Source organism: Sus scrofa, chromosome 4 (genome assembly GCF_054392235.1).
Source record: "Sus scrofa isolate SSC_HxYL_T2T_F1_AM1 chromosome 4, Sscrofa_HxYL_maternal_Yorkshire_Landrace_v2.0, whole genome shotgun sequence".
In the NCBI taxonomy this organism is placed as follows: domain Eukaryota; kingdom Metazoa; phylum Chordata; class Mammalia; order Artiodactyla; family Suidae; genus Sus; species Sus scrofa.
In genome coordinates this window covers 34,060,995-34,075,695 of record NC_139386.1, presented here as the reverse complement: position 1 = coordinate 34,075,695, position 14,701 = coordinate 34,060,995, and the positions used below count along the sequence as shown (strand labels likewise).

Sequence of the window (14,701 nt, the reverse complement as noted above, 5' to 3'; positions counted from 1 at the left end):
CCAGATCTTTAACGCACTGAGAGGGGCCAGGGATTGAACCTGAATCCTCATGGATACTAGTCGGATTCGTTTCCGCTGAGCCACAGGGGGAACTCCATATGGTAACAAAAATGTTAACATTTTTGAGGAACTGCCAGACGACTTTCCAGATCGACTGACACCATTTTACAGTCTAACGGTATGCTGTTTCTAATTTCTCCATGTTCTTGACAGCATCGTTACTATCCATCTTTTTTATTATAGCCATCTTAGTGGATGTTAAGGAATATTTCATTGTTTTGTTTGTTTGTCTTTTTGCCTTTTCTAGAGCCACTCCTGTGGCACATGGAGGTTCCCAGGCTAGGGGTCTAATCGGAACTGTAGCCACTGGCCTACGCCAGAGCCACAGCAACGCCGAATCCTTAACCCACTGAGCGAGGCCAGGGATCGAACCTGAAACCTCGTGGTTCCTAGTCGGATTCTTTAATCACTGAGCCACAACGGGAACTCCCTTTCATTGGTTTTTTGATTTGCATATTCCTGATGGCTAATAATGTGTTAAAGCATCTTTTCATGTTGGCCATTCATGTTTCCTCTTTGAAGAAATACCTATTTGGATCCTTTGCCCATTTTTTTTTTTTTTTTTTTTTTTTTGTCTTTTGTTGTTGCTATTTCTTGGGCCGCTCCCGCGGCATATGGAGGTTCCCAGGCTAGGGGTTGAATCGGAGCTGTAGCCACCAGCCTACGCCAGAGCCACAGCAACGCGGGATCCGAGCCGCGTCTGCAACCTACACCACAGCTCACGGCAACGCCAGATCGTTAACCCACTGAGCAAGGGCAGGAACCGAACCCGCAACCTCATGGTTCCTAGTCGGATTCGTTAACCACTGCGCCACGACGGGAACTTCCCTTTGCCCATTTTTTAATTGGCTTACTTTTTTCGATCATTGACTTATAAGAGTTCTTTATATATTCTATTTTTTGTTTGTTTGCTTGTTTTTTCAGGGCCGCACCCATAGCTTATGGAGGTTCCTAGGCTAAGGGTCTAATTGGAGTTGTAGCTACTGGCCTACACCACAGCCACAGCAACATGGAATCTTAGATGTGTCTGCAACCTACACCGTAGCTCACAGCAACACTGGATCCTTAACCCACTGAGCAAAGCCAGGGATTGAACCCACAACCTCATGGTTCCTAGTCGGATTCGTTTCCCGCTGTGCCACGATGGAAACTCCCTTTATATATTCTAGATATAACTTCCTTGCCATATATGACTTGCAAATATTTTCTCCCATTCTGTGGGTTGTCTTTACTTTCTATATAGTGTCCTTTGAAGCACAAAATCCTTCATATTTTTTTCTTTTTTGCCACTCTGTGGCATGTGGAATCCCTGGGCCCCGGATCAGATCCAGGCTACAGTTGCAACCCATGCCACAGCTGTAGCAATGCTGGATCCTTTAACCCATGATGCCAGGCTGGGGAGAAGACCTGCATCTTGGCGCTGCAGAGATGCCACCGATCCCATTGCGCCGCATAGGGACTTCACAAAATATATAATTTTGATGTCCAGTTTATTCATTTTTTTTGTTACTTGTGTTTTTGATGTTATATCCGATTAGCCATTGCCTAATCCAAGGACACACGGTTCTGTGTCTAAATTTTCTCCTAAGAGTTTTATAGTATTAGCTTTTACATTTAGGTCTTTGATCCATTTTGAGTTAATTTTTGTACATGGTATGGGTTAGTAGATGTACATGTGGATATCCAGTTGTCCTAATACCATTTATTCTCTCTCCATTGAATTGTCCTGACACCCTTGCAAAAATCAATTGCACATAAATGTAAGGGTTTACTTCTGGACCCTCAGTTGTACTCCATGTTCCCATCCTTATGCCAGCACCACATTGCCTTGATTACTGTAGCTTTGAAGTAAGTTTTGAAATCAGGAAGTGTGAGTTCTCCAACTTATTTTGTCTTCTTCAGGATTGTTTTGGCTAATCTGTTTCTTTTATTTCCATATGAATTTTAGGAACACTGTGTCAAGTTTCTACAAAAAATCAGCTGCAATTTCTGTTCGGATTGTGCTGAATCTGTAGATAATTTAGGGAGTATTAACATCCTAACACATTAAAGTCTTTGGTCCATGAACATGGGATATTATGCCATTTATTTGAAGATTATTTTGTGATGCTTTGATTTTCAAAATTCATTTCTTTTAGAAAACTTTCCTAGAGTATAGCTTTAGTCACTAGAAATTCAGTTACTGTGTATTTTAGCTGAAGATGGGTATGGAACCCTTAATAACTGTCTTTTAATTAACTGACGGAATCAGTCTACAATCCATTTGACTCTTGACATGCAGAGCATTTTAAATACTGAGGGACTAGGTGAATACGTATAATTTGTTTAAAGAAAACAATACCCCAGACTTTGGAATCTTAGAAAAGTACATCTGATTGAAGCTTTAAGGAGACAGGCTTGAATAGAGGGAACCTTACTCTTGAAATCTGTACAGAAGGATTTTCCTGTTCATGCTATTTTACTTTGCTGAACTGATCGAACCACCGTAATGCAGTGGCTCTGTTAATAGAGCCTGAGATGTGGCAGAGAGTCCCTTTAATACCACATCATGTGGTAAGAAAATAAATAGACCTAAAGATATACCCATGAGGCAGAAAGGCCAGTTGGGAGCCAGTTTTACAGTAGATTAGGCCAGAGATACCAAAAATCTCAACTAAGGCCAGACACTAGACAATAAAAATAGAAAAGAGAGGATGAAAGGAAAAGTAACAAAATTGTTTTGTTTTTTGTTGTTTTTTTTTTTTAATTTTTTTTTTTTTTGGTCTTTTTGCCATTTCTTGGGCCGCTCCCGCAGCATATGGAGGTTCCCAAGCTAGGGGTCGAATAGGAGCTATAGTCACCGGCCTACGCCAGAGCCACAGCAACACAGGATCCGAGCCGCGTCTGCAACCTACACCACAGCTCACGGCAACGCAGGATCGTTAACCCACTGAGCAAGGGCAGGGACCGAACCCGCAAGCTCATGCTTCCTAGTCGGATTCGTTAACCACTGCGCCACGACGGGAACTCCACAAAATTGTTTTTAGGGTTAATAATTCCACCATTCATATAGAGCAAATGTGAAAATAATTATTGATGGTGTTCTTGAAAAACTGACTGATGGTAAGAATTATAGGTTTTTAGTTAAGAGTTGGAGGAAACTTGGTAGTTGCCACTCCTGAGGTGATTGCCACCCCTACCTCATTACAGTGTTAGGTCATGACAAGGAAAGAGACATTGGGAAAGGAGGTTCCTGAGGATATAATTATTAACATTCACTTGGATGCCTTATTCATCACCTTGATAGATTTCTAGAACTTTCTTTAAATTGTCAGTGGGATGTCTTGAGTATAGTTTAAAGGTTGCTCACATTTTTTTAGGGAAGTAGTGTGAAAAGTATTTAAGACAAATGTACTTCATTTGGTCAGAAGAACTGTAAGTTACCTATGTGGTTTGTTAGCCATTCTTTTCTACGCTGTTATGCAGTCTTTACCAAGATATGTGAAATTTAAAAACCACATGGTTGTTCGACCTTTGTAGAATTTACAGAGGCTAGCTAAGTGGCATAAATGCTCTAGTTTTTTTGTTTGTTTGACTTTTATGTTTGCACCTGAAGCATATGGAGGTTCCTAGGCTAGGGGTCGAATCAGAGCTGTAGCTGCTGGCCTACACCACAGCCACAGCAACGCAGATCTGAGCCGCGTTGGCGACTTACACCGCAGCTCATGGCAGCGCTGGATCCTTAACCCACCGAGCAAGGCCGGAGATCAAACTTGTGTCCTCATGGATACTAGTCAGATTCCAGATTGGTTTCCACTGAGCCATGACAGAAGCTCCCAAATGCTAGTTCTTAAAGTCTGAACGTTGTGGTATGTGGAATAAATTAGTTTATACTTTGTCAGTAATCTAATCAGTAGAGAAGATTTTTTTTTTGTTTTCCTGCGCCAGTGGCATATGGAAGTTCCCAGGCCAGGAATAGAACACACTACATCTGTAACCAGAGCCACAGCAGTGACAATGCTGGATCCTTAACCTGCTAAGCCACGAGGGAAATGCCTGATATATATATATGTATTTTTTAAAGGTGACCATGTGTCATAGATGCTCTTGTAAAAATGCATAGGGAGATTGTCAGGTTCTGAGTTACGGGATCTTAAGTTAATAAATTTGTTACCAAAGAATTCTATACTAAACTATTTCTGTGGTAAACATGCACATTTATTTACAACGTTGTGGACATGCACATTTTTTGAACGTTCATAGCAAATGGTTCTGTTTACAAAATGCTAGTGTAGTTATATGGGAGTAATGGTTTGTTTTTGAAGGAATGGGTGTATTTTGGAGACACAGCCAAGTGTATAAATCCCAATAAATCCCAAGTTAAACATGTTGAAGACTTATAGCTTGCATCATTTTTTTTCTGAATTTATTCCACTTTCTTAGAATTGAGGTCATTCAGCATAGACTGTCATTCACATTTTGCCCCCATGTCACTTTTTTTCCTGGCCCTTATTGGTTTATGCTGCAGGAGTATTGACCTCCCTTTCTCTTCAGCACGACACTCCAGGCAGTCTGGACCCCTCATCATTCCTTATTTTTCTGCTTCTCCGGATCTTGACTCATATGATGCCTTGAGGCAGCAAGAATATGCTTTCTTCCTATCTAGTCAGCCCTTCAGGACCATTCTTGTCCTTCATTGCCCTGCTCCTATCTGTTTACCGCAGCTGAAAGTAATCCTTTTTTCCATGCTTCTCTGTCTGTAATCTGGTCATCTCAGCTGGCATTTACCACAGATTGCTTTGTATTTAGTTGTCTTTTTTTTGGTATCTCTCCATTTCAGTTTTAAGCAGTGGGAACTAAAGATTTTCGTCCTGTATACTTTTGTATCCCACCCACAGCCTAGAGGCAGACAAGGAATCGAGGGAAAGAACACCAGACTCCAAAGTCTGGATACCACGTTCTGATCACAGCTCTGCCAAGAACTGGTTTTGGGATTTCTGGGATTAAGTCACTTTTTCTATTCCTGGGTGTCTTTATAAAGTGAAAGGATTGGTTATATCCAAGTGCCTCAGTATTTTGGCACTGTAGTCTCCTCTTTAGCATCGTTCCTCTCAGATAATAGATGCTCAGTAAATAGTTAATGAACAAATAATGTAGGACCGCGTTCTTCATCATTACTTGCTTGTATTCTGTTGCCTGTTGAATGCCTCTTGTCCTAAGGGGAAGCACATAACTGGTGAGTGCAAGCTCCTGCTTCCTTTTTTGTTCTGGTCCTTGCAGTGGGATCTGTTGCCCAATTTTTCAGCTTATTCTCACTAGCTTTCCACTCCTTTCTTTCCAGACTTAATAAACATATTGGATGTGGTCTCCTTAAAACTATAGTTATTCAGTTGAGTTTTACGTATAATAGAATCTTGGTCCATTTTGTCCTTCAAACATTATTTTAGAAGTTAGGATCCATTTGTTCCATATCATATAGGTAGTGTAATGGAACAAATAGAATCCAGTTCATGTCTCCATGTAATGGGTTCGTTGCATAGTGTGGAGTTGAGGTTGTTTCCCTGAAAATGATTGTTGATTTTATTTTTCTCCCAAGGGTCGTTAAAAAAGTGGCTCAATACATGGCTGACGTATTGGAGGATAGTAGGGATAAAGTTCAGGAGAATCTATTGGCCAATGGAGGTAAGCTCATGGTTCCTGATTTGATGTTGACTTCCATAAAGTGAACACCTTAAAAAAGACCTATAGATAAGGATATTAAATACAATGGAAAGCCATTGGAATAGATTTATTATTACTGAACTTGCTGATACCTCCAGTTACATATTGTCCCCTGAAATACAACCTTTCACAAGACAATCCTGCATAATATATAATGTAGTTTGTGATGTGGGTCCTTCCAAAAAGCAATATTATAAAGCCGTACCTAAGTTCTTTCTAGGATCTGTTTGTCAACTCCCATTTACAAGTGTGTTTCCAAGTTGCATGTCTCCGCGTTGTTCTAGCTGAATACTTGCTGTCCTCTCTAACTTTTTATATTTAATAGCATCTAATTACTAAAGCTTTAGAAATTATAAATTTTATTGCAGAGTAATGAGTCCTCCCCTCAACTTCGAATGTAGTATTTCTTTAGTACCTATAGAATAGTCTACTAGTGACCTCTCTGTAGCTAGAAACTAATACTTACATAGAGTTTGCTCTGTGTGATACTAGGTTTATAAAGATGATTTTGACCACATTGTTGTTGTTTGTACTTGAATAAGCTGTTTTCTTATGAAATATCACTTGAGCATTTGCTTCATTTTAAATTAGGCTGATTATGGAGTTCCCATTGTGGCTCAGCAGGTTGAGAACTCAACATAGTGTCTGTGAGGATGCAGGTTTGATCTCTGGCCTCTCTCACTGGGTTAAGGATCTGGCACTGTCCCAAGCTGCATCATAGGTTGCCGATGAGGCTCAATTCAAAGTTGCTGCAGCTGTGATGTAGGCCAGCAGCCGCAGCTCTGATTCAACTCCTAGCCCAGGAACCTTCCATATGCCATAGGTGTGGCCCTAAAAAGAAAAAAAGTTAGGCTGATCTTTAGTCATATGTAATTCTAATAAGAAACAACCCTTTCCTTCCTTTCTTTTTTTTTTTTTTTTTTTTTTTTTTGTCTTTTTTGCTATTTCTTTGGGCCGCTCCTGCGGCATATGGAGGTTCCCAGGCTAGGGGTCGAATTGGAGCTGTAGCCGCTGGCCTACACCAGAGCCACAGCAATGTGGGATCCGATCTGTGTCTGCAACCTACACCACAGCTCACGGCAACGCTGGACCCTTAACCCACTGAGCGAGGCCAGGGACCAAACCCACAGCCTCATGGTTCCTAGTTGGATTCGTTAACCACTGCGCCACGACGGGAACTCCCCTTTCCTTCCTTTCTATCCTATGTTGCCTACTCTAATAAAGGTCACTCTGTGACTTAATTAACATTTGTCTTGGTGTGATGAGCCAGGGTCCAACAGAAGACCACAAGGAAAAGTGAAATAGAGATGTTTATCACTCCCAGGTGCTGGAGGAGGTGGCAGCACAGGGAGGTCAAGGCAGGGTACAGGCACAGGAGAATGGCAGGAAGGGACACGTGCCTTTATTAGGTGCTTCAGTGTTCCCAAGACAGTGCAGATTGATTGATTCAAACCAAAAAGCCGGGTTTGGGTAAACTTTGAGGGGCTCTTATCTGAAGGGCACACTATGGGGAGACCCTGGGCCGCAGGGAAGAGTGCTTATCACCGGGTCATGTCAGGGAGATCATATCAGGAACTTACATTTACTGATGACTGAAGGCTTCATCAAGGAAGGGCTGTTATCTACTGTAATTTCTAGGTTTCTGCAGGCCACTTGGCTACACAAAATGAATGCTGAGGCAGCAGCATGGAGGTTTGGCTAACCTCTCAACAGTCACTGTATTTTAAATCCAGTGTTTCTCTAATTTCATTTCTCCTTGCAAATAATAGATACTTACTCAGAAAAAAAAAGTAATTTATTTTTTTCTTTATTATCATAGTGATCCTAGCTTCTTTACTGTTTCTGTTAATATTTGGTTGGGGTAGACTTTAGATGTGTTAATTTAGGGTGCCTTCACTGGTCCCTAGGTACTTGATGAATTAGGGCAATCAGTCTGCCAGGTAGAATGGGAGTTGATAATCTAGCAAGCATTGCATCCAAAACTGCTTTTGTAAATACCATCTATGTTGTTGGCTTGTTCATATGATGTAGGCAGAAGTTAGAGAAGATATTTTGATATGACTTACAGTTAGCCATAATTGTCATTTGATTTCTCTGACCTTGATCCCATCAGACTTGAGGGGTAAAGTCGCCTTGACTACCAGACTTCCAGGGAATTAGTTACTGAGTGTCTCTTTGGCTCTGCATTTTTTATTCTTTTCATTTGAAAGTAAAAGGTCTATGTTTTGAAAATTACTGAAATGCAGATTCCTAGAAACAGTCATCACATGGTTCTAACAGACAGGTTCATTTTCAGTTTGTGTGAGTAAGCTGCAAAGAAAGAACATATTTGTGTCAAATTCTACTTATTGAAGAGATAGTCTGAAGTAGCTTCGTATCTTTGTGTCTCATTCTCCCACATATGAGGCATGTCATGTCATGGTTATGTATGTATTCCATTTATTAAGTGATCAAATTAGAAGGAGAATTTTAATATAAAATTTTGAGTAAGGAGAAGAGATCCAGTCAGATTGCAAGGTAAAATTTTTGATTGAGCTATTTTATTTAGTGTATTACATTTAATATATCACACATTTATTTAACCAGGACTCTTTAGAAATGATACCTTAACTGATTGTCTCAATGCCAGATTTGACATGTAGCAAACTATAAAAAGTACTATTACTTCTTTGCAGTAATTAATTTATTCCCTTATTTCAGTTGACTTGGTTACTTATATAACAAGGTTTCAGTGGGATATGGCTAAATATCCAATCAAGCAGTCTCTGAAAAATATTTCTGAAATAATTGCCAAGGTAAGATAAAAAATGGCACAGGTAGGACACATTTATAGTGGCTTTATGTTTTGTAGGTATTTAGGTATGAAATACTCCAGTTTAGGATTTGACAAGGCATCTTAATTACATGTGACTAATACAAATAGGGCATACCGTTTAACTATAGCTTTACTAAAAAAATGAAAGCTGTCAGAAAAGATAACACTTCCATGTGTACATTATCCAAGTTGTGTAGTTTTACTTTTCTTAAGTGGTTAAGCTAATGTTGCATCAACAATGTTTAAATAAGGGAAGTAACTTTAAAATTTCATAGTTATTTAATTTTTAAGTGTTAGAGATTTATGAGTTGTTCAGATATGTAATAATGGTCACTTAAGAATGTTTATGTACATTCTGCTGATTCAGATTAAACTTTATGGGTTCTCTGACACCTTCTGACATTCAGTATTGATCCTGTATTGAGAGAAAAATGCCCATATTCATGTGATTTTATGTAGTTTCAGGGAGTCCACAGGTGTTAAAGTCCATCCATGAACTCACTGAATTAAAAGTTCCTTTGATGTTGCAAAGTCCTTGAGCTTGAGAGAAAAATGTAGAAGTCTTATCTGAAACTATAATGAAGCAACATTTTTATGATCTGGTTAGGATGAAAAGTATGGTTTAAATTGCTTGGATAGACTCCTTGGCTTTTGTTGACTTTATTTGTACATTGTGCTCTGTGGTTAAATGTAAATGAATAAATAGACTATCAAGGACTTTAACTCAAGTCATCATATAATTTAATAAAAATGAGTAGCCAGGTAATATAAAGTAGTATTCTTCCTGTGACTGAGCCTTACTTTCTTTTGATCTTTATCAAGTATTAGTCATCTTCTTCCTGATACTGTTATAGATGAGGCAGCAGGCTCAGAGAGGTGAAGTGACTTACCCTAGTGCCACACAGCTAGTAATGGTAGAGCTGAGATGAAATTAGTTCTTCAAATACTAAATCTACTGCTTTGTGTTTTCTCCCTAAGTTATTAGTAGTTTTAACCATCTTTTTTGAAAAATCAGCTTTTATAACATTTATAAAAAACTTCAAATACAATTTTAACTTCATTGCAGAAATATTCTGTGTGTGAATAGTAGTGTTGTGAACTGCAAAACTTGCATGTGATTTAGTTTCTTTTGGAAATTAACCCTTCAGACTTCGGTGTGAGAGCCTTTTCGTAATCTCTATATCCAGCAGCCTAGATTCTAGTTACGTGGTTTAAGTAGTGATATAGTAACAACAATTAAAGACTACAACATTATCTCTAGCGGAAGAGATTTTATGAAAGTTACCATAGTTATTAAAAACGAAGTAGGTTTTTTTTTAATGACCTTTAAAGCCATGCTTTTTAAATAACAGAAAATTCTTCTATCAGTAACTAGTGGTGTTTTGGTTTTTGAAGTTTAAACACAGTTACTTGAACTGTATTAATAAAGGCAGGTGTAGAAAAAAAATTCCCTGTTTTTCTTGCTTTCTTCTTAGGGAGTGACTCAGATTGACAATGACCTGAAATCTCGAGCATCCGCATATAACAACCTGAAAGGGAATCTTCAGAATTTGGAACGAAAGAATGCGTAAGCTTGTTAAGTATATATAAATATTTAGAATTGGGGGCGCAGTCTAGCGTACACTGAATGAACGATTGTTAGGGGTCAGTTAAGGTCTGGTTTGTACTGTTTCTGTAATTAAAATGGTGTTTTTTTCACTTCATGGAGAAAAGCTTCTTAATTGAGGCTAGTCTAAACAGAAGTGAGGCTGATTTTTTGCACTGATTTCATGCGTAATACTTGTGAGTTGGGTCCTGGTTTATCCCTTTATCCATCTGATTTTTACTGCTAAATTATCTAAAGTTAACTTTTAAATCAAATCATAGTTTAATTACAATTGCCTGCTGCTTTAAAAGAATTTTATAGAAGAATCCTTTTATAATGTAATACTCATTCTTTAATTTATCTGTTTTCCAAGTTTAGTTTTTTTACATGTTAGGTTTTCTTAAAATAGAACACTCTTATTTTGGTTGATCTCAGGACAGTATGACCACTGCAGGTGTAGTAGCATTAAGCACTTAACTCTTCAAGTTATGAATTCATGTCCCAGAGGGAAGGTTGGAAACTATCAGTGGTGCAAACAGAGCAAGTTATTTTCGTTACGAAATGTGCAAGGAGACCAAATGAAGACTGCTTTGAAAGAGCTGACTCTTGGGTTAACTCTAACCAAAATTGATACCCAGGGAGAGGGAGGAAAATCAAAGGTTGTGCCTCGATGATATGATTTCATAATTATGGTGAAGTCGACTTTAATTGATAGCTAATGAATAACACTTTCCCAGTCAAGATGTTATATATGTAATTAAGAGGAGCTAAGTTATGATAATTAAAGGGAGACACTAGGGGCAAATTCTGATAAAATGTTGACTTTTTTGGGCTTGGGGGATGGGAAATATTCAGCTAAATTTTGGCTTCTTATGTAAAATAAAAACATTAATTCAGACTAATCCCTCTCTTGAGATGTGTATGTATATATATAGTATGAGTGACCATGAGCCTGCCATTTCTTTATTTGTGTTACAGAAGCATGTGATTATCAGCCTAATGATTTTTTTTCTTATTCCTCAGAGGAAGTTTGCTAACTAGAAGTCTAGCAGAAATTGTGAAGAAGGATGACTTTGTTCTTGATTCAGAGTATCTCGTCACATTACTGGTCGTAGTTCCCAAGTATGTTTTTTTAATTACAAAAGGTTTTTTTACTTGTTAAACTACCAGAAAGATATTAGTGCCTGATATTTTAACTTGAAGTTTTCCATAAAACCCAGATGTAAAGGGAATATCACCTTGTCATTCATTCTGTCATCCCACCTGTAGTCAAGTGACACATACAGTACAATTTAGTTCATGACCTGGTATTAGAGATGTCAATTAAGGATTGAATTTCCTTGGAGTTCCCATTGTGGCACAGCAGAAACGAATCTGACTAGGAACCATGAGGTTGTGGGTTTGTTCCATGGCCTTGCTCAGTGGGTTAAGAATCTGTCATTGCCATGAGCTGTGGTGTAGGTCACAGACGTAGCTCGGATCTGATGTTGCTGTGGCTGTGGTTTAGGCCTAAAAAATGCAAAAAAAAAGAGTTTCCAAATCAAATTCAGCAGCTTAGTAGAGATGGACCATTAAAAAATTAAATAATGCCAAATTATTGAGCTTTTAAATATTTATTTTATTTTATTTTATTTTTGTCTTTTTGCCTTTTTCTAGGGCCGCTCCCACGGCACATGGAGGTTCCCAGGCTAGGGGTCTAATTGGAGCTATAGCTGCCGGCCTACACCACAGCCACAGCAACGCGGGGTCCGAGCCGCGTCTGCAACCTACACCACAGCTCACGGCAACACCGGATCCTTAACCCACTGAGCAAGGCCAGGGATCGAACCCGCAACCTCATGGTTCCTAGTTGGATTCGTTAACCATTTCGCCACGACGGGAACTCCTTAAATATTATTTTTAGATTTTTCAAAATAGGAAGCTCTGTGTGTTTCTGAAAAAATCTTTTTGATTGGTTAGAATGAATTAAGCCTCAAAGGAGCAAAAGACGGATTAGTTAAAAAGTTAGCTTATTTTTCCTGTGAAGGGCCAGATATTAAGTATTTTACCCTTTGCAAGCCACATGACCTCTGTTACAACTACTCAGCTCTGCCACGTCAACTTTGTGGTTTAACTGAAAGCAGCCATACACAGTGTGTCTGTGAATGGATGTGGCTGTTTCAGTAAAACTTTATTTACAAAGACAGGTGCAGGTTATAGGTATAGTTTGCTGGATTAGATAATCTTTTGAAATCTCCTTAGATTAGGCCTTCTTTCTTATTTAACATATAAATTTGGTCACAGTCAATCTTAGGAAAATGAAACCCTGTGTGTGTGTGTGTGTGTGTGTGTGTGTGTGTACGAGAGAGAGAGAGAGAGAGAGAGAGAGAGAGAGAGGGAGAGGGAGAGGGAGAGGGAGAGAGAGAGAAACAGAGAAACAGTTATTATTGGTTTCACTTCTGACTTACGCTAAAATCTCACTGTCAGGGAATCTTTGGGGGAATCCAAACTGAGGTGGGAAATTTGGCGACTCCTCCCCAGATCTTGAGCATTATTTCCAAGTCTTTCCTTGCTGTGCTAGGGATCTGGGTGATACTGGAAAGCGATGCCTCCCGGCAAGGGTTGGGAAAGCACTCCACTGAATTTACAGTGGTTACAGTATTATTTGACTTCTGCTTTTTCCCCCTTACTGCAAAATGCTAAAATATTGATTATTTCTAATAAATTTGTGTATCTATGCTTTTGTATTATGCAATAAATTAGCCTTTGCCCAGATGAAAGTTTGTCTCATTCAACCTTTATTTAAAATTTGTGTTTGGGAGTTCCTGTCATGGCTCAGCAGAAATGAACCTGACTAGCATCCATGAGGTCACAGGTTCTATCCCTGGCCTCAGTCAGTGGGTTAAGGATCCGGTGTTGCCATGAGCTGTGGTGTAAGTCGCAGATTCGGCTCGGATCCCAAGTTGCTGTGGCTGTGGTGTAGGTTGGCAGCTACAGCTCCGGTTCGACCCTTAGCCTGGGAACCTCCATATGCTGTGGGTGCAGCCCTAAAACGACAAAAAATAAAAATAAAATTTCTGTTTGGAGTTCCCATCGTGGCTCAGCGGTAATGAACCCGACTAAATATTCATGAGGGCATAGGTTCAATCCCTGGCCTCATTTAGTGGGTTAAGGATCCAGCATTGCCATAAACTGTGGTGTAGGTCACAGACTCGGCTCAGATCTGGCATTGTTTTGGCTGTGATGTAGGCTGGCAGCTACAGCTCCAGTTGCACCCCTAGCCTGGGAACTTCCATATGCAGTGGGTGTGGCCATAAAAAGAAAATAAATAAATAAATAAAATTTGTGTTTGACTAGAATTTTTTATAATTCTCGGTACACTGTATTTGAAACATAGGAGCTAGAATACCTTGTATAATGAATTATTCATCATCCTAGCTACAAATACTACAATTCTTTATTTTGTATTGCAAAAGTTACCATCTCTCACCACATCCGTAAAAGCCAGTGGTCTCTAGAGAAGCCTGTTGCATAATGTTCTGGGCAGCCTGGCTTACCGTCACTTTGTTGGCTCAGTACTTCCTGGTTCTGTGCCTTCGGGAACTGTGGTTTTATTCAGTTATTATTTGTAATGGCCACTGAATAGAAATGTTAGTGATTTCAGCATGGCTTCTCTTTCTTTTTCTTCCTTTGTTTTTTCCTTCCTTTCTTCCATTCTTCTTTTCTCTCTTTCTTTTTTTTTAGTGAGGTATATCAACCCAAAAGTTTGAAAGTAATTTAGAAACTATACTTCATTTCCTTTCCAAACTTAGTTCTAGGATGTCCCTCTTTTGCAATAGTTACTGGATGTATGGGGTGGTGAACTGTATTTTCTTTTTTTTATTCTTTTTTTTTTTTTTTGTCTTTTTTAGGGCTGTACCCAAGGCATATGCAGGTTCCCAGGCTAGGGGTCCAATCGGAGCTGTAGCTCCGCAGGTGCGGTCCTCAAAAGACAAAAGAAAAAAAAAGAAATTCATTCTCAGTAGGAAACCTGAATTTTTTTGTTAAATAGATTTGAGGTGTACTTACTATAGATGAATTTCCTATATTGGCAGGATTTCCTAAATTTCCTGGATTTGGAGGAAGTAGGACTTTCTTTTCTGTTAACTTAATTATGCCTTTTCTGCAGGTTAAACCACAACGACTGGATTAAGCAGTATGAAACACTAGCTGAAATGGTAGTTCCGAGGTCTAGCAAGTAAGTAGTAGTCTTTGTAAAGCCCATTTCTTCCCGAGAATTCCTTTGATAGCGTGCTTGTTGGATTAGGAAATATCTTTCTCTTTCCTTTGTGGTAAATTGTACAGTTTTGGAACCATCTATTTCACCTTATAAATGAGTTATATTAATTCTAATTATGATAATTTTAGACCTGGAATAGCCTTTGCACAATCTCATCAACCCACTCATGTTTATAGATGTGGAAGTTTTTTTTTTTGTTTTTTTGTTTTTTTTTTTATAATTTTTTTTATTTTCCCACTGTACAGCAAGGGGGTCAGGTGATCCTTACATGTATACATTACAA

At 38.9% G+C, this 14,701-nt stretch overlaps 1 protein-coding gene across 8 annotated transcripts in view; it reads left to right on the top strand.

Annotated features, from left to right (window-relative positions):
* Positions 1 to 14,701, top strand: part of ATP6V1C1 (ATPase H+ transporting V1 subunit C1) — a 192,925-nt gene that overhangs the window by 160,945 nt on the left and 17,279 nt on the right. For 6 of the 8 annotated variants that reach the window (XM_085020420.1, XM_085020419.1, XM_085020422.1 and 3 more), the window contains 5 exon segments: positions 5,636 to 5,721; positions 8,461 to 8,555; positions 10,051 to 10,142; positions 11,184 to 11,282; positions 14,308 to 14,376. In XM_085020420.1, coding sequence (XP_084876546.1) covers positions 5,636 to 5,721; positions 8,461 to 8,555; positions 10,051 to 10,142; positions 11,184 to 11,282; positions 14,308 to 14,376 — 441 coding nt within the window. 8 annotated transcript variants of the gene reach the window in all.